At 39.7% G+C, this 27,222-nt stretch overlaps 1 protein-coding gene across 13 annotated transcripts in view; it reads right to left on the bottom strand.

Moving 5' to 3' along the window:
• Window positions 1-27,222, bottom strand: part of PTPRK (protein tyrosine phosphatase receptor type K) — a 417,492-nt gene that overhangs the window by 214,527 nt on the left and 175,743 nt on the right. For all 13 annotated transcript variants that reach the window (XM_074580776.1, XM_074580765.1, XM_074580769.1 and 10 more), the window contains exons 4-5: window positions 16,168-16,249; window positions 14,161-14,276 (exon numbers count right to left, since the gene is read on the bottom strand). In XM_074580776.1, coding sequence (XP_074436877.1) covers window positions 14,161-14,276; window positions 16,168-16,249 — 198 coding nt within the window. The remainder of the gene's footprint in view (window positions 1-14,160; window positions 14,277-16,167; window positions 16,250-27,222) is intronic.

The following is a 27,222-nucleotide window of genomic DNA, read 5'->3' as shown; positions in this document are numbered from 1 at the left end:
TCATTGAGGTCTTAAACTCCAAGCTTTCTGTCTAACACAAGAAGCGGCACTACTGAGCCACAAAATTTAATAACCTGAAAGCCTGTGGCAAAAATAGAAAGGGGGAAAAAGGAAATGAGTTAATGCTGCATGTGTTTATTAGCCAGCCTCCTGTCGCAGGCAGGAGTACTTCATAATACTCCAACACTTCATTTTACATCTACCCTTTGCGATCTCAGCACAGGTTAGTCACTCTCCAGTTTTGCGATACACTAGCCAGGGGTTCAGCGCTGCTGCAAACTCACTGTAACAAGTGTTAATCTTAACCATTAATATGTTTAAACAGATGAATTTTAGCTTCTGCTGTCTTTATTGCTCCAGTCAAAGCACCCTTCCCATGGGGAAAAACATTCATTTATACCAAACCTAGCAGACATCAAGTTCTTTCAGTCCCTGGTATTCCAGTGCACAGACCACACCATCACCTTTATCGATAGGTTTATAGGTGTGACCCTTCCTCATTTCATGATGAATTTGCCCCATTCCCTCTCCACAGCCACCCTTTGTCTCATGGCACCAGAAGCATCAGGGAGCCGCGAGCCAGGGGCAAGCTCAGCTTGTGGGGCTGGGCCAGAAAGTCCGGTGAGATGCAGAGAGGGAAAATAGATCTCCAAAAGACGATGGCACATGAGATGCTGCCAAAAGACAGTCGCACTGCTTCTCCCTAAATCAGAGTCACAGCCTGTAACCGCCCAAAGCCTGCTTATCACAGGGATGCTGTCTGAAGGATGTTCACCGGGCAAAAGTGGCAGAGGCTGGGAACTTGGAAACCCGGATCCACTGCAGCACAGCTGCCCCGCGGCAGGCACCGGCTCCCTTCTCAGCTCCGAGTATCTGCCTGCTATTAAGAAGAATTAAGGAAGTTTGCTGATGCCTGCAAAGACGCCTACGACAGAAAGGCCTTATTGAACTTCAGGGATCAATGAAATTATTAAATTCCAATATCACTCAAATGAGGGGTGATGTTAAAGGCTTTTTTTCATTTCATAAAAGTATTATTTCAATGCTTCTTAAGCTACAGTAAATTATTTTGTGGGAGGTGCACCACCCCCTCCTTTTAGCTGGCTTCTCCTGATAGCAAAAGCTAAATCCCAATGCAGGATTTTCAAGCTACCCCCCCCACCCCGTTTCAACCAAAGGCTTCAACTCTCTGGAATGATAACTTAATACGAAACTTTGATATGGTGCCTTGAAGTAACCAAATTAAACAAACCTCATGGTACTTTCTTCCTCTGGTGCATGCCCGTGGCCTCCCACAGCCCATGCTCTCCTCGCCACACCACGGCCCGCCAGCAAAGGGAAGTCGAGCTCCCCCACCAACACAAACTTGCCACGTAATTGTTAAAATGACCAAGCAGCATATAGCAAACAGAAGGCGCATTGCTACATTTATATGATAGCAGAATTGGCAAGTAACGCACGTAATGCAGGGAAAAATAAATATTAGAGAGTTTTCTAAAATGAAAGACTCCTTTCAATAAGTTCAGCGCTTTAAATTTGAATGCCAAGCGCTCAGTCTACAGCAGAGAAGCACATCCAAGGTTGCTGTGTAAAATAATTTACCCTCCAAAGCCCAGAACTTGCTTACTTAAGCTCATCTGCAGGCTTTATGGTGAGAAACAAAGTGAATTGGGCTCCTACTTAAAATGAAATACTAATGCACTTTCAGAACAATTAATCAAAATAAAATTTAACAAGCTTTACAGTTCTACTCCAACAACAAAACCTAGGATTTTCTTTTCTATTTACATTAGTGATTTCCTACCGCTTGATCTTACAAGGCTTAGGGTAGTTGCTCAAATTTCTCTGTATTAGGATTTGTTTCTTGGGAATCCAACTGCACAATTACATCTTCAAACTCTATCTTCACGTACAGCTTATCCATTAAAATATTTTTCCGTCATTAAAATGATGAGAAGTTTAAACAGAATGGCGTTGTCACTTAAAAATGGATGTTAAAAAAAAATACCCTGCATTCATTTCGGTGCATACACCTTACACCGATAAGCCATTAGCCAGCCAGAGTTCAGATGCACTGCCACGATCTCTTAATTAAATTCTTCTTTTTAATGTCAGGGCATTACTACCGATTTTAAAGGAGAGGAAAGAAAGGCAGCAGTGCTCTCTGCATATCAGAGGGTTCCTGGTACATACTGTTTCAATTTATGTCCTGCTCACACTGAACAGAGCTTGAAAATGCTGCTCAATTAGGTTTTAAAAATTCAATTTAAAATTAATGTGGAGTTATACTAATAGATAATGGCTGTACCCTGTGCAATCCTTGGTTCCTCCAGTCCCTTGCTGTCTGATTTGATAACCCTGAATTGCTCATTTAGAAGAGGTCACCACCAGGCAGTTCTTTTGTGAAAATAACTGTGGGCTTCACAAAGAACTGCACTCTATAAACACTTGATTAAAAGAAATGAAAGCATGTGGAAAAAACTCCTTAATTCTGGCATTTCAAGCATTTAAAATATTGACCTTAAATAAGTCTCGATGACTTCAAGGTTATTTTTAATTTGATAGGAACATGATTTTATTAATTTTATTTTTCAGGCAATGAAATGAGATCATCTATATTTCAAACAAAGTCAACAGTAAAGTCTACGCAGCTTAAAAAACAATCATAGGCAAATTAAAAATTAGCCTTAAATTCCTCACAAAAGAAATTAAGCATTTAATAAACACGAAATGAAATTTTAGTGCATCTTCCAGAACCTGAATATAACCAGAAGCATCTAAGCCTAATCTTATTTAATTGGTAGAATTTAGGTGCATACCCAGTTTTCTAATACAAATTTAAAACTTATCTGCATTTCTTTCTCAACTTTTCAGATGGAAAAGTGGTGGTTTCTGCTTTTTTGGTTTAAACAGTAAGAAGATACCGTAAGTTTTTCTGGTGATGTTCCCTCTAAATTTTCCTGAACTCCTTTTTTTCCTACCACTGATTTTTATCAGCCTGGACAGCTCAACCTTACACATCCCTGACCCTTTCTTAGTGTAAACACCTTAAAATAAGTCCTCTCCGCTGCTAATAATTACAGTCAACTCTGGTTGCCTTCTCAGGCTCTCGGCTGGATGCCGGGATGCCTCCAGAGATCAGAAGATGTCAACACTTCGGCTGCAGTGACACGCGCTTTACTGTGGCAGCAGCGCCCAATTCAGCTGGCCCCTACTCGCGCCCTCCTCGCCTTCACTCCTATGCTCATACAGAAAACTGACCTGGAATAAAAAAAGTTAAATAAATAATAATAATAAAAACACCCACCTTCCTGGAAAACATATTCCCTCCCCCATATATTATCATCACTAAACGGATTAGCTCATGATTGGATTCACTGCACGGCCGCAGGGAGAGGAGGAGAGGGCAGGATCTGTGCAGGGAGCAGGGCGCAAGCCCAGAGTTTGTCTAAGCAAACTTGGTCCCGATGGTGCAAGTGCAATCAAAACTTCACCGGACAGCAGAAGGGCTGGAAGGATGCTCCCAGCAGCCTGGGGAATTACGTTTCTGCTGCCCCAAGGAAAAGGGAATTTGTAAATAATGTGCTCCAAAATTTTTGGAGAGAAGGGAGAAATGCCGGGTTTTTTTGCGAGAGGGAAAAGGGTTGAATGTGGATAGTCTGAATGCCAGCAATAACGCGCTATCTCTGCCAAAAGAAGTTTTTGAAAACTAAAACAACATGAGGGGAATAAACAACGCAAATAACTATACTTTTAAAATTTTATTTACATGTATCTGTCTGGCACTTTTCAGCACACACAGCAATAGGCTTTTACAGCATTTAGGACAAAATTTCCAAATTGAGAAAAATCTTTCTTTAAAAAAAATGTAATTATTATTATTTTTATTTATTCTTTTACACAAATATCTCAGTGTATATTCTTGGGACTTTAAAATTTATTAATCATCTAATAACATAATAAAACATGATATCTATTTATCATATGAAACGGTAAATAGTTTTTTCCCCACCTGCAAAAAAGCAAATGACCGAGCAAATGGGATTTTTTTTCAGTCAATTTTATTTACAAATACATGATTTAAGCCTAAGAAATCACTTTTTTCAAGCAGAACAAGAATTCCAACTATAGCTTAAATAATACACCTAAATAGTCCTATCTTATTCTCAGTATACAAGAAGGTGAAGTCGCAATTTCTTTTGTTTGTCCAATTTTTAAGAGAAAGCATAGAGTCAAACTTCTTTTTAGTAGGAAATTAATACAACCTGCTTTAACTTCCTGGTCTCCCCATATCCATGGCAAACCAGACTGAGATCCTGCTTTCCAATGAAATTCATTTATTAGCAGGAAAAGCAACACAGCTTTTCCCACGCAAACATATACTGAAGATCTTGAATAAATGTGACAAGCCAAGTTTTATCCTGCATCCTGCACTGCAGTACAGAAAAATCCATGATTACTTTAAATGTCTTGGTTACATGCACTGCTGTTACTCAAACTTGACCGCTTTGAAGTAGCTCAACTTCTCTCACACTGCACTGAACCTCCTATCGAAGAAAGCAAGGTTTCTCATGAAATAATGTAATTGAGAGCCATCTGGCCCTTCAGAGGTGGCAATATCAATTTATTTTATTATAATAAAATCCACTGGAGGCAAAATAGCAAAATTCATATTACAATGTCCCTGGCCATTCCACTACACAAATAAAAACAACATTCGCTTTCTCTGGATATTTTAAAGCCTCTTATTCTGAACCTGATCTAACATATGCCACAAAAATATCTATATTTTAAAAAAATAATAACAAAAGAAGCTTTTCCGAAAGCTATAGTTCCTGAATGCAGTGTCGTTGATTTTCTTTAAAAAAAAAAAAAAACCCAAAACATAATTCACAGAAATATTAACTCTGGACACAGTGATTAAAGATCTGTATCACCTTGAGCAGTGCATGATGAACTACAGTATTCATCCTGCGCCTTGAAACAAAAAATCTGATTAGTTAGGAGAAGACAATGAAGGAAAAAATGTTGCAAAAAACCCCACTAATGAAGACCAACACCACACAAAACGGTTCCTCAAACACTTCTCAGCAGACGATTTTACTCTTTTCTAAAAGCAGCCGAGTATATGAGCTGCTCTTATTATTCTGTAATTCATTAAGTCCTGCAGCTACTTGAGGAAACTAGGGCCGGAGGTATTCCACAGCTCATCACATCGCTAAGGAGGAGACAACCTGAATGCAGGCATTAACAGACAAGACTCGCAGGATTCAATACTCAAGGAATTTGTAAGAATATATGTTTTTATAAACATCATCTTAATTTCAGGTGTCTCATTTATATGGGTTTAAGCCACTTGGCTGGCTGAGGAAATACTACCAGGACTACACAGAGCAACTTCCATCACAGTTGGTCTAGCTGGACACTACAAACCGGAGGGAGAAGGAGAAGACGGTGAGTGGCGTTAGTGGTGGGCAGTGAGAGCTGCCCCTGGCAGCATCACCGTGGGCATGGGCCCCGGCGCGGCACAGCCCCCAGCACCTGATGCTCCAGCCGCTGCGGGAGCATCAGTATCCCTCGGGAAGACCCACAGGGATGACAACCCCAAAGGCTGCCATGTAAACTAAATGACTGGTAGCTACGCAGGCTGAAGGACTTAGTTAACTGGGGCAGAACTAAATTAAAACCAGGAGGATTACAGTATTTCATGTTGCTGAAACCTAAGATGACCAGGCATCTAGGGAGAACTGCCATATTTATCCAAGAAGCTGATAAATTGAGGAGGGAGAGAGGGAGAATGGTTCATTCACGGTTAAACGACATAGATATCATTAAAGGTGAATACAGAGTGAAAAGAAAGGGGAAAAAAAACCTTTGTGAAGCAAACAAGTTAGAAGAAGAATATCAAATATGAAGTTATGAATACCTTATTATTCATTGTTGAATGTTCTTCATAACCATGTCAGAGTCAGCAGTGTGTGATACAGAGTAAACTAAAAGTCAAGTCATTTACAAGGAGCTTGATATATCACTTCAAGGAACCTTTTCACACACCTTTGAAAAAATGTTTGGAAAACCGGAACGTCTATCACAGAACACAAATACAATGAGGTGAAAATGCGGGTAAAATAGACAAGTCATTGCAAAAGAGAAGCCCTGTCCTCTATGCTTCCCTATTCCGTTGCTCAATTTCAAAAACATCTTTGCTATAAGTAAAAGCAACTGACTTATTTCAGTTCAACACCGAAAAGCATCAGACTTGACAGTTGACTAAAACCAAAAAAGGGGACCAAAAATCTCCATCACAGTTCCACAGCTGAAACCTTGCGGATGCTAACAAAGCACCTTCTCTGAACTTCCTCTAGGCCCCACAAAAGAAAAAGCAAAACAACAAAGCTTCTCTAACATTCAGAGCATGCTCAGCTCCCCTTAACTTTCACGGGTCGTAACATTTGTGCAAACCAACAAAAAACATTCTTCAAAGGTAATGAAAAGGGTGAATAGGCAGACGCACTTTAACAGAAAATGTTTTTATCATCAAACTAAAGAAACGGTATCTTAACCAGTTAATTAAGTGTATCAAACTGTTAATCAACAGTATCTCCAAAGTTACATTAGAAAACTATGAAAAATTCAAAGCAGAAAAAACATGCAAACTACGTAAAACAAAGTTAAATGGGACGTGACCATCCTATTATAGATACATTTTTTCAGAGCCCACGAGCGAGCCTCCCAACGCTTCACTGCAGTTAAATGGTTTCCCCCACAGACCCACAGCCCGTACTTCAAACCCTCCTGTTGAATACTGATCCACGCTTTCACCTTCTGGGTACAGTGGGAAGAAAGGAATCGTGTGGCACAACTGAGAGGAAATACTGTCCTTCCAAAAAGCAAAACAAAACAGTCGATGTTGTATCACTCGACCCCCTGCCAGAAGCGCAGGTTTCTCATGTACGCTCTCCAGTCTAAATTCCTGAAATACTATATTGGTCCTGCACAACGATGTGCCCGAATGCATCGTCACAGGACACCATCTGCATGTGCCCAGTCCAAAGCGTTGTTAAAGAGCACGCATACGCAATATCTAGCAAGAAAAACAAACGCTAAATATCAAATCATGTTCGGTGGCAATGGGCACCAAAACCCAAGATGCTGGTGAACAGGGCATTCATTAAGAGTTACGGCAGTTTCCTCAAGAAAGGGAGCGAAATACGGCCAGTTGTTTGGGCCCGAACAGACAACCATGCAGATGCTCGTTCATCCTCCACTAACAGTTGGTACCGCTGGGAGGTCAGCCCGACTCCATTGTTTTTATAGCAATTTGCATTTTATTTTCCATAATGCTTTTTAATTTCACTTTTTCAATTATTACTCTCAGGCAATCGCTTTAATTATCTGTTATCCCACAAGGAACGACATTTTCCTCCGGCGGAGAGAAGGGCTGCATCAGACCGCATTAACGCTGACGAGCCTCTCCACGGGCGAGCGCGGGGCTGCCTTGCCAGCCTTGGCAGCCCAAGTGGAGCGGCCGTTAGCCAGCACCCACAGCTATTGCTGACAGATTGGCCCGCTCGCCACCCCTCCGACGGCAATCTGCGCAGGATTACCAGGCGCGCATTAAACTTTTAAATGCATGCGGTACACCCCCTTTGAATTTCAGATTCGCCAAAGCAAATGGTATCACCGTGGCAAAACACATCCGACTGCAAAGCCAGAACAAGCCGCTTTTCCCTAATCCAATGCTATGTTAATGCAAAGCTCAGCAATGATGGATGGACTCATTACTGCCACAGTTATCGCCATCTGAACCAGGTGCCAAGACATATGGTTCAACAGATGTTCTAGCAAAGAGCTCTATTCCCCGCACTGTGCGAGTGTCCAGTTAAACCGGACATCGATAAGACACTGAAAATCATATTGGGCTTCTGGGAGCCACAATTGTTCCCAGCTCAGGAAGCCGTTAAACACAGCCTAATTATGCAAAAAACCCTATTGCTCTGATATCCCAATTAGATCCACAGAACAAATGCTGGACAATACGTACACTGCTTTCCGGAGTCTTTGTGTACCCAAATGTTATTTATTCTCTTCAGCCAATTCTATTTCTCCACTGTCTTAATAAAGAAATGAACCTTAAAACTTTGGAAGCTTTCTCCACACAGAAATCTCCAAACCCAAAGGGGAAAGGGCCCCCCATCGCACCCCACTCCACCCCTGTATTTTCACATTTACAATGCTCTGTGTGCGCTGTTCTTTCAAATATTTAATACTTAACACGTATCCAACCCGAGCACAGGCTTAATGGGCAGAACTGACTCTTGTTTGCAAGGTTATTTGTTGACGTAATTCCACTGGAATGCATGGCATTTCATGGGGCTGGGGAGGGGGTGGAGGGGAATAGAATAAAAACGTGGGCCTACTTATACTAGTTCAGCAAATCAATGCGGACAAAGCAGCAAGGTGCATCAAACGTTAATAAATGAGAGAATCCTTATTCTTTGAGTGTCTTCTCACAGAGAGACAATTCATAGGCTTTAGAAGAAAGAAAAGCAGCAGAAGTGGGCAACAACTGAACAGTTATGATGTCTATACATGCTACATTCCATCTTTTAAGACTACACACACACACTTACGTTCATCTCCTACAGGAAAGAATTTTTCAGCAAGGGCTTCTGCTAACTCCTGAAGCTTATAACACAGAGGACACCAAAGTATAACGTGTGGAAATGCTAGGTTACCACCTTGGGTTTGGGGCCTCCTATCCCCCAACCCAACTCCTTCAGCGCGTACAGTGGCACCAAACTACAGCTGTTGGGGTATGAAAATATTACACTGGAAATTTTAAGAGAAAGGGGAAAATACTGAGAAAAAAAAAAACAAACCACAGCATTATGTTCAGAAGGGAATGTCAGGCAAAAGAGCTAATACGCACCAAGACTGAATGCTCACTTTAAAAGAAAACTAACGACTTTGAAACTCTTTCAGAATTTGCTAATAATTACAGGTCATAAAAAGAATCCTTCAGCTCACAGTAATAGATTCAACAGTAGATTAGGTTGAAAAGGTGAAGAACGAAACAATCTGAGCTGCATTTCTGCCCCGCTCCCACACCTACTATTCACGCTGTCACAGGTGTGCTTCAGATCATCTTATTCAACCAGTTAAATCTCTTTATCTGTGCAAATATTTGTTTCGTATTAATGCAGCTGCAACTTTTAAAGACTTCTGTTATCTTTACTGCTTATCTTTCAATGCCAGAGCTCTGACTGTCCCAGACCTTAGTCCAGTGGGGCCGAAAACGCAGGGATGGGAGGGAAGGGGTATAAAAGGGAACAAGAGACCGGATACAATCTAAAAACAAACAAGAGCAGAATCTGCAGCCATGAAAGTCAGAAGTTCAATTCAATGTTAATTCCTATTTGTCTGAAATGTTTACAGATGTACATTTATAGAAATTGGAGTAGATGAAAAGACTGTCATTACAGCAGTAAACACACAGGAAACAGCGTGTTGAAATGCTGTACCTATTTTTATCCACTTTTATTTTCAGACACACAAAGGTGTGTGCACTTAATTATATATACAGTGAGAAAAACATAAGCATGGAAACATGCACGCACACAGATGATCAGGACTTTTTCCCCAATAACTAAAAAAAGATTAAAGTTTACATAGGACACTACAATGAGACACGCTACCGAGATCCATTTTTACTTCAGTTCAAGTTGTGATAATCATAGAATAGAATCACAGAATGGTTCAGGCTGGAGGGACCTTAAAGATCATCTAGTTCCAACCCCCCTGCCCTGGGCAGGAATAATGCTTCCCTCTTCCTTGTTTCCAATCAAACATCCCCATCTTTTTCCACCTGCTGGCACTATTTATATAGGTAACTGAGACATGAATGAAGCTAAAAAATAAAATAAAATAAAATAAAATAAAATAAAATAAAATAAAATAAAATAAAATAAAATAAAATAAAATAAAATAAAATAAAATAAAATAAAATAAAATAAAATAAAATAAAATAAAATAAAATAAAATAAAATAAAATAAAATAAAATAAAATAAAATAAAAATAAAATAAAATAAAATAAAAATAAAATAAAATAAAATAAATTTTAAAAAGCAACCAAAACCAAAACAAATGGTCCTCCCCACTCCCAACACCAAAAATCCAATTTGTCTCAAAATCTTTTTCAGCCAGATCACTTTCCCGAGCCGACTCACTGGCAAGCTCCAAAAGCTCCAGCGTCAGTGCACAGGGGGATGAGGAGGGCACAGCGGAGACTGCAGCAGCTCAGACCGAGCCTGGCTGAAGCAGCTATGGGGCTGCACCCAGGCTCAGCACCACTCCCAACACACAGCAGGGCGGCTGCCTTCCCACCCCCCCACACCGCTGAATTTGCTTCAGCCCCTCTTTGAAACAGAGAGCTGGGAGAGTCAGAAAGCACCGGGAGTCAGGAACAAAATCTGTAGCCTGCACATCTCTATTACTTCAAGGCAAGCAAATGAAATCTTAGATCCTTTTAGACGCAAAAAGCCCTCGTGTCCCAGATTGCACCTCAGATCTTTACGTATCAAAGAATGTGTTTTAATAGGAAATTGCTGCTGTTTCTTTTATTTCTTTCTTTTTTTTTTTTTCCCAAGGAAATATCTTTTCTTTTTCAATAAGGACATAACCAAAAGCTATTTTCTTTAACACAGTGTACTTGGAAAGTGTCTTCTCCCCCTCCCCCTCTTTCATTTTTCATTTTTGCACTTTTTTTCTTTTATTTCCAATGGCTTTTCTTGTTATGAGAAAAATACATTCCTGGAATGTTTCAGCTCAGGGCTCTCAAAAACAATTACTTAGGCATTTGATTTGATCTGTTGGTTCTTCCTTTCTGGGTATTTGGGCATTATGAAACTCCAGTTTTGTCAAAGGTTAAAGTGAACGTTTCCCAAGTTACACTCCGGAGCCTCGTGAAGCACATCCATATATACCCTGGGTCTCAAGGAAAAGAAGTCAATTCCCTATTACTTGCAACAGGTAATACTGCTGCAACAGCAGTAACTTGCTGTGTTATCTAAGAAAGGAAATTCAGAGAGGGAAAGCGGCTGATTCATGCTTATGTTGGGAAAGATGGATGGAGGGGTGGAATGATGAGGGTGGAAAAAAAAAAAATGAGTCACCTTTAAATTGGTGGAAATTTGGCACTGTTTAAGGGAAAACAAGAAGGGGAACAGAAGTTCAATTACGTAATTTTAGCAGGAAGATATCTTTAAGCATATCAAAGCACTTCATCAGCACAAGCAAGCAGGGTTATAACCTCAAAGGTACCTTATCTTTTGCACTTTGAGAAATTGCCACATCTGTGATCAGCACACAAAAAAAACCATCCTTGAAGTATACGAAGGTACAAAACATATGTTTTGTGAGTTGTTCTGGCTGCTAACCGGGCTTCTCAGGGGAGTGTAAATTAGCGAGGATAATCTGTCAGATTTATCTGACACCGAGGAGTGAGCGATAGGGAAGATTTCCAGCTAGCTGTCTCCACTGGGCCGTTCTGACCCATGATCTACTGAAAGTGGTGCTTCACGGGTTTGCTGGTATGCTACTATTGTGATAGTCCTGCCTCCGATATAGCAAAACCCAGTCTAATTTCACTGTGTGTGCTTTGTGTCCTCTATTTGGCAAGTCTCTGAAATCCAACTCCTCTTCCTTAATGAATGCATTGTAAGTTTGCTCAATTTAAACAAGTTACTACTCAAAGACATGGAGCACAAATCATTCCTACTACTATGATACCTTTTCACTAAATGCAATGCAGTTACTGATAGATTTGTGGCGGCATATTTGACCAGTAATACATTTTGCATATCGGATTTTTTTTCTAATGTCATTCTATCTATTAAAAAAAAAATCCCTTTAAAATTTTATCGCATGCCTGTATGCGACTGTTACTCAAGGTTTGTCAGCTCCGCTCTCTATTAAAAGAAAAATCAAACAGATTGAAGTAACTAATTATAGTTCAATTCAAAGTATAACACTTGCCAAAAAAACAGATATTTTAAAGTTCTGATTATAGTTCATTTCAAAGTACAATGTTTCCAAAAAAGTATATACTTTACAGTTCTGAAAATGCGTAGAAATACACATTTTAAAAAAAGTTTTAAACCATTCTAAAGGAGTGTTGATGCTTAAGGTTTATGTATACACTAAAGCATACACATAAAGGTACACATACAACTAAAGTGTTTTTTTAATCCTTAAGTGGCAAAATTTAATTTTTTAAGAAGCAACTGCAAAACTTTGCCATCCTTCTACTGAACCAGTGATCTCAACTGTAAGTAATCCCATCCCCGCTCCACAAACCAAAGCGGTTGTTTTGGGGGGGGGGATGGTGGTGTTGGTTTCTTCTTTTTTCTTGTTTTTTAGTGAGAAGGGTTATTTTCTGGTTTTAATCATCTCTTAGGTTCCAAGACACTGCATTGGGTTTGCATGGCAAGGTTTTGGTAGCAGGGAGAGTTACAGGGGTGCCTTCTGTGAGAAGCTGCTGGAAGCTTCCCCCATGTCCGACAGAGCCAATGCCACCCGCCTCCAAGACGGACCCGCTGCTGGCCAAGGCCGAGCCCATCAGTCATGGTGGTAGTGCCTCTGGGATAACATAGTTAAGAAGGGGGAAAAAAACTGCTGCATAACAGCAACTGCAGCAGAGAGAGGAGTGAGAATATGTGAGAGCAACCACTCTGCAGACACTAGGGTCAGTGAAGAAGGAGGGGAAGGAGGTGCTCCAGGCGCTGGAGCAGAGATTCCCCTGCAGCCCCTGGTGAAGACCATGGGTGAGGCAGCCCATGGAGGTCCACAGTGGAGCAGGTATCCACCTGCAGCCTCCATGGAAGGCCCCACACCAGAGCAGGTGGATGCCCAAAGAAGGCTGTGACCCCGTGGGAAGCCTGTGCTGGAGCAGGCTCCTGGCAGGAGCTGTGGCCCCGGGGAGAGAGGAGTTCACGCTGGAGCAGGTTTGCTGGCGGGACTTGTGACCCCGTGGGGGACCCACGCTGGAGCAGCCTGTTCCTGAAGGGCTGCACCCCATGGAAGGGACCCACACTGGAGCAGTTCGTGAAGAACTGCAGCCTGTGGGAAGGACTCAAGTGAAGAAGTTCATTGAGGACTGTCTCCCATGGGAGGGACGCCACGCTGGAGGAGGGGAAGAGTGTGTGGAGTCCTCCCATAAGGGGGAAGGAGACGCAGAGACAACGTGTGATGAACTGACCCCAATCCCCATTCCCGTCCCCCTGCGCTGCTTGGAGGGAGGAGGTAGAGAATTTGGGAGTGAAGTTGAGCCTGGGAAGAGGGGAGGGGTGGGGGGAAGGTGTTTTAAGTTTTTGGGTTTATTTCTCATTATCCTACTCTGATTTGATCGGTAATAAATTAAACTGATTTCCCCAAGAAGAGTCTGTTTTGCCCATGACAGTAATTGCTGGGTGGTCTCCCTGTCCTTATAGTGACCCACGAGCCTTTCATTATATTTCCTCTCCCCTGTGCAGCTGAGGAGGGCAGTGACAGAGCGGCTTTGGTGGGCACCTGCCATCCAGCCAGGGTCAAACCACCACACATACATACTTCTCACAATTACACACAGATAAAAGTTGAAATTCCTGCTATTATGGAGACAGAGAAAAAGGATGCGAAATCGTCCTTTTATGTTGTCCCATTAAATATACTGCTGAGTAAAATTGAGACACATATAGAAGTACAGCCACATCCCTCCAGCCACCTGCTTGGACAAAGAATTAGTTGTAATTTATATGATAAAATAATCCTCAAAATTTATGACAGCTGTGTTACATCTGTGTTTTACTAGATCCCAAATGCCAATTATCTGCATTTAATAATACATTTTGATACAGAGGAGCTGATTTACAAGGAGAGAAGGCCCACAGTGCCTTAAAGACCAACCCTCCTCCACTGTCCCCACCAGTTGTTCTAATTTTTAATCCCAGCTTTTTAACATTACAAAATTAATTACAAGTTTCTCCATTTAACAGAGATAAAATTGTATTTACATTAAATATTTTACATGCAGAAGAAAAAAAGGCGTAGGAATTTAAATATTTCACTTCCGGGAAGCAGCTTGTCCTCTAGCCAAATAGACTTGCATGACTTGGCCTTACCTGGAGCCATAACTTGTTATTCACTGCATCTCTCCCCGTAGCAATGCATTGAAATGTAGCATTCTGCCCTGCATTGACCTCTACATCGCCCAGCCTCAAGAAATGTGGAGATTTATCTGCAGAGGGGGAAAACAAAAATTACAAATAACGCTTACTGCTAAAAAAGGTGCCAGCAACATTATTATCTCCCTGAAGATGCACATACTGTAACAACCTTTGGCTAAAAACAGAAACAGAAGAGAGAAAATCATTTGTTTCATCTCTGATCGAGAAGAAAGAGTGCTTTCAGTCCTTTCCCTTCTCCCCTGGTGATTCTACTAACTTTATGTTTTACATGAATTATAATAAAGTCTTTTAAAAATCAAAGCCAAGAGAAGGAGATCAAATGCCAAAATGTCAGCAGCACTTTACAAAATTATCCCAAATACTTTTGATTGTATGAAACTTATCATACTGAGAAAAACCCAATTAGCAGGACACTGCTCAGGCAAATAGAGAGTTACTATTCAGATTATTTGTAATGTAACACAGAGCTCTGTTGTTTTACTAAATGAAATCATTTGTGCCACTGAATATAGTATTTCAGGAGCTGACAAATCTATTTCCCACACTGACAAAGCCCCTAGGAAAGCTCAGTGGCACAACCACCCGAAGGATTTATTGGATGTAAGAAAGCTGACAGACACATTTGAGGAATGGGTACAGTACACAGCTCTCACCCATCCCTGTCTCAAGAACTACTGACGACAACAGTAGCTGAACTGTTGAGTTGGTTTTTTTTTTTTTTTGGTAAACATGAAGAAATAACACAGAGGAAAAAACAGCAAATTGGAACAAACAGGGTTTAAACACCAATAACAAAAAAGAGCTTATCTGAATAATGTATCATGCTCATATTCTGCCGTCATGGCTGTACCCAGGTGCCTTTTGTTTTGGCACTTAAAAAAAACAAAAACATAAAGGAAAAAAAAGAGAAATTAAAAAAAAAAAAAAAAAGGGAAGAAAAAAATAAATGAAAGCCAGATACTGAATCCAAGCAGAGCTTTGCTGAGCACAGACATCATTGGCTGAAATATAAAGAGGTAACTCACACTCCAATACCATGAAAGCTTGGTAGCCCCTGAGAGCTATGGTCTTAACAGGACTGGGGTAGAAGAAAACAAAATGTGAGGTTGCCATTGCAACTTCATTATTTGGCATTGTTTTGCAAATCTGGGGGAGGGGGTTGTTACATCTTGATCATTTCAGAAAGCAATTAAATTATCAGCCATGAGGTACATTATAATGAAATTGCATTCTAGAGAGGGGATGACTAGGGGAAGATCAGAAGAGTTGAGGAGAACCAAATTAACAAAAAAATGTGATGACAAATGACAAAAATGCACTCTAATAATTTTCATTTATAGAATATTCATATTCGTATTTGTATGCAAACTTGTGTTCACATGTGTATAATTCTTCCCCAGGATTAAGCAGGAAAAGGCAAACATACATGCCCGAAGTCTGTCCACAAAATCAAAACAACAAAACCCAATCCTTCAGTAGTTCAAGAGCCAAAAGCCTTTTTTTTTTTAAAAAAAAAAAAAAAAAACAACAAAACAAAACACTGCTGTGTCTGTTGGTTTTTTTTTTTTAAATAAAAATAAAAAGGGCGTGAAATCTGATAAACCTCCTACATGCATCTGTCCACTCAGTTTTCTTTAATCAGTGAGTATACACATTAACATTGAAACCCATTTTGATTCTGCACACCAACTATGGTATCACTAAAAGACACTGAAGAATTTCTGCTTTTATATTCCTGTATACTTTACTTCGGGCAGACAAAGATTTTACTCAGGTAAATCACTACTGCAACACTACATTTTCCCCTGGAAGCTGCAACAAAAATACTATTGAAAGAACAAAGAACATCAGTGATCTAGTGATGAAAACTCAGCAGACTACAGCAATATCAAATATGTCCTGAAAAGACAGAGAAAAATGCAGCTCTTAATCATTACTTACCACAAGGGTAACTCAGAACCTGGATGTCATCAATGGCAATGTAGCCATTTCTCCCATCTGAGACTTCAGCTTCAAATATTACCTGTCAAAATGAAAGAAAAAATGTTTACAACGTTCATTTCTATAGAATTCCCACAGTGGCAAGCGTGTAGATGTAAGACACATTGCCTTTTTCATTTAGTTGAAGTTCCTACAAGGTTTGAGGACTGAATGGAATATTTATTACTCAATGTATTGCAGTTCCATACCATTCATATACATGACTTGCTTTGGATTTGATGCTTATGGCACACCAGAAAAGCATGTTTATTACCTCAATTAACAGCATACTGCTTTCGCTCCGCTAAATGTTGAAACAGGATTCCATTCTGAATAAATGCCATTACTTTCAGGCAGGTTCAACATCACAGCACACAACTGATCAACCCATTTCAACAAAATTTATATTCTTGTCAGGGGTCACAGTACAGTCCACAGCCTCCTGTAACCTTATGCAGCGTAATTGCACAGGAAAACACACAGCAGGAGAGAAATAGTGCAGCACTCCCCAGTGGCAATGAAAAGAACAGCTGTAGCGTGAGATTTATGTAGCAGTCGTTAACTCCATTCTTCATTCTTGCAAGGCAATGGGGAAATTGCTGTGAGTGGAGGAAAAGAAGAGATTGTCTTCACATCCAACTTCTTGTCCCACCCCAAACAGGCAGTAACAACGAAGAATTGCTCTGGACCGCTCCAGAGCACAGAGCTGTCTTTCGCTACAGATGTAGCAAAACAACGCCAACTGACCAGAACAAATTTATTGTCAAGATTCATGCTTCCTTGTATGGATTAAAAAAAAAAAAAAAAAAAAAGAAAGAAAAAAAAAGAAGTAGAATATGGTGAAAGTAAAAGGAAAATAATTAGAAGGAAAAAAATAAAGGATGAAGCATGAATGCCTAAGCTAAAAGGAAGATCTGAAAGAGGAAAGCACACCAGTAGAGAAAGACTGAGTCAAGTGAAGGTTGGCCTCGTGTATACGTGCCCTTCCCCGGTATGTTGATACCTTCCTACGCTGGAGGCAGAGGGGAGAAAGTTACCTTTCCTAAGAGAGAGCTAGAAAAAAAACAAGTGAATTCATTTCTAACTCTTACATATTAATTTAATTAATTCCCACCCTTCAAAAGTAGGAAGTTATCAAAAAAAGAGAAGTTCACAGGAAATAGTAGGATTAAGACATGGAGATCCATGAGAAGAAAAAAAGAAAAACCACACAATGTAACAAAACAAAAAACATGAATAAATACAGAAATGCAAGAAGCCTACAAAAAGTTCTAGGGAGTAATGTTTATGAGGTAAGTAAAGGAAAAATAAAATTATTGAAAAGACAGATATTAGAGAGCTGATATTTCATAGATACAGTGCTAAATTATATTTTATTTACATTCCTAATTGGTATAAATTCAGCTATGAAACATTCCTAACTATAGACACTGCTTAACAAAAGGTGCAGCTCAGGTAAAAAAATCTTATCAGGCTTTAATTTGATAATATCTGTTCCCATTTAAAATGGGAAATGGAAAAAGGGAATTGCATGTATAGGTGAAAACAGCAACTTAAAATGCTGACAAGTCAGACCAAAACCTGAGGTAGTTCTTTTCCTCACATACGCACACACTACTCAAGAAAAAACAGACTGTTGAGCTATTCTTTTCACCAGATAAGTTTTATCCTAATAAGACACCAGCGCTTTGGTAGTGAATCGTGTTCAGTTTACAGTCCTAGAAAGAATGGCTTAAACACCTTCATTTTAGCTGAAAAATAATTCAGATTATCACTCTAGCCAGAAAACATTTGCTGCCTGTGCAACTATAAATGTCCTTCCACTTATTACAATTTAATTGCATGCTCATCTAGTGAACTTCAGAAAAGATGCTCGCTTCCTTTCATGGCGAGGAGAGAAGGAGAGACCGTGTTCGAGGGATGAATCATGCTGGCAGAGAGCAGGGCTGTGGGGACAGCTACCCTGGCTCATCGGTACCAGCGTCACCGCAATGAATGAGAATGGGAAACGCTGAACAGCTCAGGTAATTCAAATGCTACTCAAGGGAATTAGATTTCATCCGTCAATTTTCTACACGGTTCCAAGGTGAGACTCAAATAGTTACTTACTTCTCCAAGTAAAATGGCATGTCCTTGTGTATGAAGTGCCTGCATTCAGATGCAAACAAAGATACAGTGTCAGAACTCCCTGAACTGGACACGTCTCTACATATTTAGCCATCCCTAATGCATCTCTTGTCCATATATTGGTCCATTTTCCCCCTAAAACCGTGCAAGCTTTTAGTGAACACAGTATCATTCGGGGAAATACATGGGTTTACTACCGACAGCATTAAGAGCCATTTCCATTTGTCTGGTTTGTACCTGGCTTCCTTCAATGACCCAAATCAGTAACAAATTGATCCCAATCATCCTGCTATATTATTCACAACTTCATAGACCTCTATTATATGTCCCCAAGTAATTTTGTCTCAAATTTGAAGAGTCCTAGATTATTCAGTCAATCTCGTTTAGAAACCATTCCCTTTTCTTTGATTATCCTTCTCATCTTTCTCTAAAGATCTTTCTAACTGCACTGTATTCTTTGAAGATAACGAGAGCAGAGCTGGCACACAGTAATCAAGATGTGGGTGAGTCATAATTTATACAAAAGCATAATACCATTATCTAATTTATACTGAACTTCCTTAACCATTTTTAGCACTTCATTTTCTTTTTTTGACCACCAGTGGGCTCTAAGCTGATATTTTCATGAAGCCCACGATGACGCTGAAGAGTGCCAATGGCAAGCTCCAAGTCCGTCTTTCTGTGTGTGAAATTCGTATTTTATGCAGTGTGCATGATTTTATAGCTCTCTACACTAAAATGGGCCTGCCATTTCATTGCCCGATCACTCACAGTTGGTGATATTGTGATAGTCCCTCTACAGGTCCTCACGATCACATATTGTCCTTGCTATACTGAAGTAGCTTTCACCTACAAACTTTTGCCTTCTGTTCTCTGGCCCCCACTCTCGTCCCTTATCAACATGTTAAACGGCACAAACCCCTACAGGATGCCCTGATGACTACTTCTGGCTGTACTGACAATTTATTCCTACCTTCTCTTTTTCCTTTTAAACAATTACGTATCTATGGAAGTATCTTTCTTCTCATGGAATGGCAGCTTAGCATCACTACAGGCTTTTATAGAGGGACATGGTCAAAAGCCTTTTGGAAACCTAACTAGCCTGTATCAATCAGATCACCCTTATCTATATGCTTGCTGAGCCCTCTAAAGGGCTCCAAGGTTTAAAATTAAGCATATGACATGTAACATACAGCAAAAAAGAGGAAAAAAAAAAATCTAGTTGTTTTATGTCAGGCACTGCAAAATAGCACATACTTTGTTGTCACATCCCAGCTCTAAAATGCAAATGATGACAATCACTTTTCACCTAAGATTATTCCAGAAATAAATGTTCGTCAAGAGTTTAAACACCCAATGTTATTTGAGTGCAATGGTAAAAGTAGTAATTATTTCAGCAGGGGCTCCCTAAAGGGACTTAGTTGCTGAAGTTTAATCCTTAAGGAATACTCAAACCTTCACATTCCTACACAGCCCTATCCTTGCATTCTGTAATCACCATGAAGACTAAGCCTACACTTGCAGTAATGCAGAAAACATACATGTTAAGAACTGGCCTCGCTGAATTTTTAGGATCCTCTTATTAGGATCCAAAAATTTAGGTATTCTCATTATTAGCTCATTTAAGGCACTGATCAAAATAAGTATACCCAAAGGGTACCTAGTCAATTAAGTACAAAATGCAGTCAGGAAACAGGGAGAACAACTCCGTAGCCCAAAGCTTACCCTTAGAACATAATTATCCCTAAGTTTTGTATGATTTCTTATAAATCATACGCCACCATCACCAAGCAGGATATTAGTGCCTTCACTCCACTTGACTAGTTCTGACTACTCGAGGTACTGAAGAAGGTGAGAATCTCCCACAGTTTTGGCAGCAGTCCTGTCAGACCATCAAATATATGAAGTAAACATCCATACATCAATTAGATAAAAGTGAGTATTAGAAGACTTAGTTACAACAGAAATGTAGTGTTACATTGACTATTTTTTCCTGCAAGGCTCAAATACACATCATTAGAGAGAGACAAAAAGGAATTTGAAATGGAAATTTAAAAAAAAAAAAAAAAGGAAAGGGAAAGGGAAAAGGAAAAGAAATAGTTAGATCTTTTAATTTCTGCAGAGCGTTCAATTTGCAACACATTTTTGTTAGCTATAGGAGCGCTTCTACTAGCTTAATCATCTGAAATTAAGCTTGTAAATAGATCAATTCCAATGCTTGGTGGAAAGATGTATTTGAGAGCTGTAAGCAAACAGAAGGTATCATGTCTGTGATAAATCACAGTATAAAGAAAAAAACAAAACAAAAACCAAACCAAATGGAAAAAAAACCAAAACCCCAAAACTTCAACTAGAGTCCAGAATTACTGGAAACTTTATGCTCTTTCCTCACTGTTCCAGCATGCATAATCCTGATGGTATGCATTTTGAGACATTTTTTGTCACCTCCCACACCATTTCTATTCAACTTGTGAATAAAGAAAAAATGAAGAATAAATTACTTAGAACCAAAAGAGGCAGTGGAGTTATATTAATTAACCTCACCAGATAGAAAGCCTTTCATAAGAATATAAAAACAAAACACTGTGAATGATTTATTTTTTCTGCTGCATACACATCTCCTTCATTGATTCATTTTAATTTTTTTAAAAGCACAGTAGGACAACTCCAGTTATACTTTAACCTAGTACTTAGACTGGAATTGGTTAAGATTAATCATCACATAGGAGCAAGTTTGTTTTGTAGGAAAATAACTTTCTGCAGATGAAAAGCCGTGCGCAGCAAGATCGGTTAGACATACGATAAAACACTAATGAATCCTACTCACTGACAAGCTTCTAGTTCTATCTAATGTTTTCAGTGTTAAAGGCATTTTAAAATACTAAAGAAAAGTTTTTAATTACCAAGAAAGTAAAAATTAATATACACATGAAAAAAGTATCATGTTACAAAAGAAATACCTAATGGAAGCTAGCCAAAAGAAAGGGACAGCTAAACAAATTTTTACCTAACATGTAAAAATTTTGTTGACATAATAAAAAGCATTTCCCATGTGAAAGTTATAGATAATTTTGCTGAACTAATTTAGAAATCATGAAAACATAATTACTTCCATTTGAATGCTTAAGTAATGCAGTGAGGCAGCCTTTGCTGCTGACAGGGCTCAGGAGAATTTCCAGCACAGCAAATCAAACACTTGGGATCTCAATTCTGCGAAGTCAGCTAGCACCCTATCACTTCTTTTTTCCTCAATAACAGGCCTGCAGAGATTGAAAACCAAAGGAGTTAAGGCTAAGTTCTCACTAGTACTCTTGCCAGCAGAGCTGCACAGGTCACAGATTCTTCGACTGTCTCAGAGTCACCCACGGGGAAGGAACCTTGACGTACACACCTCTTCTCAGCCCCAAATTTGTACCTAAGGTCCACTCAACGTGAGGAAGTCTATACTCCCAAGATTCATCGCAGTTCACACTCTCTGGTGAGGAACCACCCAGAAAACATGCCTACCAAGGGTCCAAAAGGGTAATCAATCCTTCAGAGAATTTATTAGTTGTAAATAAGCTAGCTCTATTACTCAATCCCAGAAAAAAAGAAAAAGAAGGGGAAAAAAAGAAAAAATAAGAGGAAAAAAACCACTCCAACCCTTAAATTATCTCTTTACACGTGATCAAGAACTGTAGGTGAGCTTTAGGTGAGCTACACAATTTAAACATGAAGAGAGTTAGTAACAATATCTCACCTCCACAGACAATACACATGCTGCAGGAAAGCACATAATTAAGATGAAGTATAATAAACCTTTGAAAGGGCCTATACAACACAGTTATCTGATGCAGGGGAAGTTAAAGACTAGTGATCCTGGAGATCCCTATGTTAGCTAGGAACAGCAGAAAAAAAAATCAGTCCTTCCACTTATCTGTGCTTACTTGTCTTAAGTTGCTTATGCCAAATGTTCCTAGGCATACGCCTAGAAAACGTCTGGATGAAGCACCACACACAGAAGAGTTACAGCTGCTCTGGCTTTAGAGCAGTAGTAGTTTATCATCTGGGACTATTTACAGTCTAAAAAAAAAACCCATCCTGCTCTTGACTGACTGAAGAAGTTGAAGAAAAAACATCCTCACATAGTCTATGAGCACAAGGTCTTCAATAAACCAGAACATTTCTTTAAGGGTGAAAATTCTTAAATGACTGAGATATAAAAATAATAATAACAGTGAATGCAAAGACATAACTTTTAACCATGGGAAACAAAAACCTTGATAGTATTGCAAATCATGACGTTTAAAGGCTAAAACTGGGACAGCAGCAGTAAAAGACAAGCTAAGAATCAATATGAAATACTTAATACTTTGCTTATATTTGGAACAACCCAAAACTTTAAGAAAACACTTTCCAATAGGACAGAAGCACTCCTTCTGAACATGGGTAGCTACTAGAAAATGCAGCAGTACAAGTCTGGCATAACGCCACTGTACTTTTCTAAACCTAAAGCAGAGGTCAGTCCTTTCTGACCTTCAGTGACCTTTGGGAATTCCCTAACACAAGGGGATTTTTTTTTTTTTTTTTTAAATATGCTCTGTCTCAAACCACATGTATTCCCAGCCAAATTACTGATACATTTGAACACATTCAGTAATCATAACCATTACCCCTTGAAGTAATATCAAGACTCGGTCATCATGGGTTTATAAAAGGAAAGTCCTGCATGACTAACTCCTTCTGTGACAAAGTGACTCGCGTAGTGGATGAGGGAAAGGCTGTGGATGTTGTCTACCGAGACTTTAGTAAAGCCTTTGACACCATTTCCCCCAGCATTCTCCTGGGGAAACTGGCTGCTCATGGCTTGGGTGGGCGTACTCTTTGCTGGGTAAAAAACTGGCTGGATGGCTGGGCCCGAAGAGTTGTGGTGAATGGAGTTAAATCCAGTTGTCAGCCAGTCACAACTGTCATTCTGCAGGGCTCAGTATTGGGGCCAGTTCTGATCAGTATCTTTATCAATGATCTGGAGGAAGGGATCCAGTCCACCCTCAGTAAGTTTGCAGATGACACCATGTTGGGCAGCAATGTTGATCTGCTTGAGGGTAGGAAGGTAGGAACCTTTTCAAAAAAGTGTTAACAACGGGTATGTTTTTATTTTCACTGAGATTTTCTATGAAAAAATAATTTGACCAACTCTCCACTTACTTAAAAAACAATGGAAAGATCAGTGTTCTGTTTCCTTCTAGATCTCTGTATATTAATACATTCAGTCCAAAATTCCATTGGCTGAGAAAAGTGACAAGAAGTAGGTGAGTGACAGTACTGAAGTAATGGAAATAGATATTTCATCTGAAGTAAAATTTAAACATTGTATGGAATTGTTAAGCAACAAGATAGAAAGGACTGAGGTTTTTTTTCAAGCACAGAAAATGATCTTTCCACATTTCCCAAGGTCAAACTACCTATTGAATAAAATGTTCTTTATTGAAGTGGGGGAGCAAATTATCGCAAGACTGATATTTCTAATATCTGCACGAACACTGTACGGATTAATAAAATTCTCAGTTTCCCAATCATGCGATCTTTTCCATATTCAATTTAAAACAAAACACACAAAAAAAAAAGCAACTGCATAAAATTAGTCTATGAAGAACTGCAAAACACAAGCAAAACAGCCTGTCTGTTTGAGAATTGAAATTCAGATCAAAAGTAAGATTACTGAAAAGAAAATTGGTTCTGTTTTACCTCAAACCAGGGCATTCTGGACAGTTAGGACAAAATATGTTCTAATGCAAGTGGAGGGCAGTTTAATAGATACAGTTTAACAGATACTGAAAAAACACAGGTCAAATACTACCCAGGCAAAAATTTAATAAAAAAGACAAAGCAACTCACTCAAAGCAATGGACAGGTTATGTCAAACGGTTCTGTGGAGATATTCATTGCATCAGCACCTGCCTACACTAATACTGAAACTAGCACTGTTTCTGTAGGAAACTACTCTGACACATTCTGTCCAAAATGTACGTCAAGATGCAATAGCAATAGTTCTACCTGCAAATTCTATGTATCATCTTATTTTATGGTCTGTATTTTTGCATTAATCACAACATGTTGGTACTGGACAAACACAGAAGATCACAGCCATCTGTACAAACAGCTTATGTCTAAAGACACAGGAGGTATGACGTCAAAACATTTCCTTGCTCTCAGTCTTGTCTTGCACAACATCCACTAAGCTGAACTGAATCTGGCAGAGTTGAATCCGGCAAAGAATGTCAAGGGCAATGAGAAGGACTTCTGTAAGTATGTAAGTAACAAAAGGAAGACTAGGGAAAATGTTGGCCTGCTGCTGACTGGGACAAGGACCCTGGTGACACAGGACATGGAAAAGTCTGAGGTACCAATTGCCTTCACCATTCTCAGTCTTTTTAAGTAGGATTGACCTTCTGAAATCCAAGGACCCAGAGACCAAGAGGAAAGTCTGGAGCAAGGAACATGTGCCTGAGGACCACCATATGCTGGGGGCCACCCAGCTGGAGAGCAGCTTGGCAGGAAAGGAGGTGGGTGTCCTGGTAGACAAGAGCCAGGTAGACAAGTCCAGGTGGTGTCCTGGTAGACAAGAACAAGAGCCAGCAATGTGCCTCTGTGGCAAAGAAGGTCAGAGATATCCTGGGCTGCATAAGACAAAGTGTTGCCAGTAGGTCAATAGAGGTGATCCTTCCCCTCTACTTAGCACTGGTGAGGCCACACCTGAAGTGCTGGATCCAGTTCTGGGCTCCTAAGTACAAGAGAGACATGGATGTACTGGAGAGAGTCCAGTGAAGGAACATGCAAAGATGATGATGAATGGAACATCTCTCACATGAGAAAAGGCTGAGAGAGCTGAGACTGGTCAGCCTGGAGAAGGGTCAGGGGGAATCTCATCAATGTGTATAAATACCTGAATGGAGGGTGCGAAGAGAACAGAGTTGGGCTCTTTACAGCGGTGCCCAGGACAGGAGGCAATGGGCACAAACTGAAACATAGGTGATTTTGCTAAACTGTTGACCCCCAAAATAATTTGACATCATTGATATTAAATAGAAGGGCTAATGTTCAGTGTTGACTGTATTTCTTCCAGACATTCACTGTAGTTTGGTTTGCTTATAAGCCCTTTCTCTTTAGAAAGTGTGAATTGAAAATTTCCATATATGCATTTTGCAAATATTAACACTTGCTGGATGTATTTTGCCAGAACGCCAGCCCCTGACTAATACCTGCTTGTTTAGGATAATTCCTGCCTATGAATCATTTGTGGGATGATGGAAGCACTATTTTTGTAGGTCACCTGGACTACCTAATTCAGAAAGATTTGCTATCCCCTTCCACTAGAACCTAGTAAAAACATAATATAGTCTATCAACAAAGACAAGTGTTGAGCTATGGAAGATTCTCCAGCAACCATTTTTAGCCACAAGTGTTATCCATAACCACTCAAACCTAACAGCTGAAGGGCATGGAGAAGAAGAGACTCTTTCAAGGGACAACACAACATACCTCAAACAATCTTACCCTACCCTCTGCACTTGTAGAGTGAGGTCACAGAGAGTTGGCTGCCAAATGCTACATCTGAATAGCCATAATAAGGATGATCTTTTGAACCCAAAGCACAAAACCTCGTGTTAATTCCCATTTGTTTACCTGTGAGAATCCAGGCCTACAGCATCATGCTGGCCTGGATTATGGATCTGACTGATACGGTAACTCCTAAATTAACTTGTATGCTTCCTTTTGATACTTTTTTGCTTGTTTTTTGCACCTCAAAGCTTTTCTGCATTTTGGTTTAATGAACCAGAAGTTTAAGAGCGGTCATTACTGCCTTTTCTGTGATGACCACAAACCCACAAAACCCCTGTATATATATATGAACAATAATCATAGGACCATAATTTAAAAGAGGAACAATTACATGGAGAAGGCAGTACAGGCAAGTTCTCTAGAAGCACATTACAGCAAAGAAATCAAGTATAAAATGGCTTTTGTCACAGTGAAGCAACAGAATGCAAGCTAAATTCTGTTAACCATGCCCACATTAATTCATTGCTCCATAGTAGTTTTGCACAAATCAGTGTGACAGGCAACACCTTTACTTTAGCCTAAGTGGCATAACTCCCACACAGGGTTAGGACAGAAAAGCAACACCAAGCCACGCCTAATAACTTGTTCAACTCCTTTATTCAGTTCCTACCACAATCGAGAGAAATAAATTGCTTATGTTCGGCCACGTGACAGTGAAGCCTACCAAATTCACGTTTATGAATGAAAAAGCAAAAGAACAAGGTGGTTCTCAAGAGCATGATGCACTTGAAAATATGAGAACAGGAAGAAGAAAGAGCTTAAACCAACTTGTGCTTCTGTCTGCATAATCTAATATCTCTTTTTAAAAAATCAGAATACACCTCCATAGATACGCAATGGTATCCACAGCCGCTTTTCTCTTTAAATTTAAGATGCTTGTGTAAAGTAAAAAACCAAAACCCACCAAACAAACAAAGAACAACCAACCAATAAACAACAACAACACAGAAAAACTGAATTATTAACTGAATCTTTCAAAGTACATTAACTGACATTCTTATACGTGTGATGTCTAGGTTGTACACTGGGGACCAAGTTTTGGTGCTTTTGCCTTCAGCGAGAATACTTAGAGAGACTACAAAGAGAAAGACCTTGAAAAGGCCTCTAGATATACCAGATATGCCAGACCTCCAGATACTCGGTTTCTATTTCAACAAGTATCTCTGAAAATTATCTTCCTACTTCTGAAAACATTAGACTGGTAACACTGAAACCATTTGAACTGTCATTATTACTTGCTAATGTGTAGTATCACTTGCCTTAGTTAATGAAACCAGACAAGTCTGA

The sequence above is a fragment of the Larus michahellis genome, chromosome 3 (assembly GCF_964199755.1).
Source record: "Larus michahellis chromosome 3, bLarMic1.1, whole genome shotgun sequence".
NCBI classification, from domain to species: Eukaryota; Metazoa; Chordata; class Aves; order Charadriiformes; family Laridae; genus Larus; species Larus michahellis.
The sequence above is the reverse complement of the archived record's forward strand: the minus strand, read 5'-3'. Positions and strand labels throughout refer to the sequence as shown.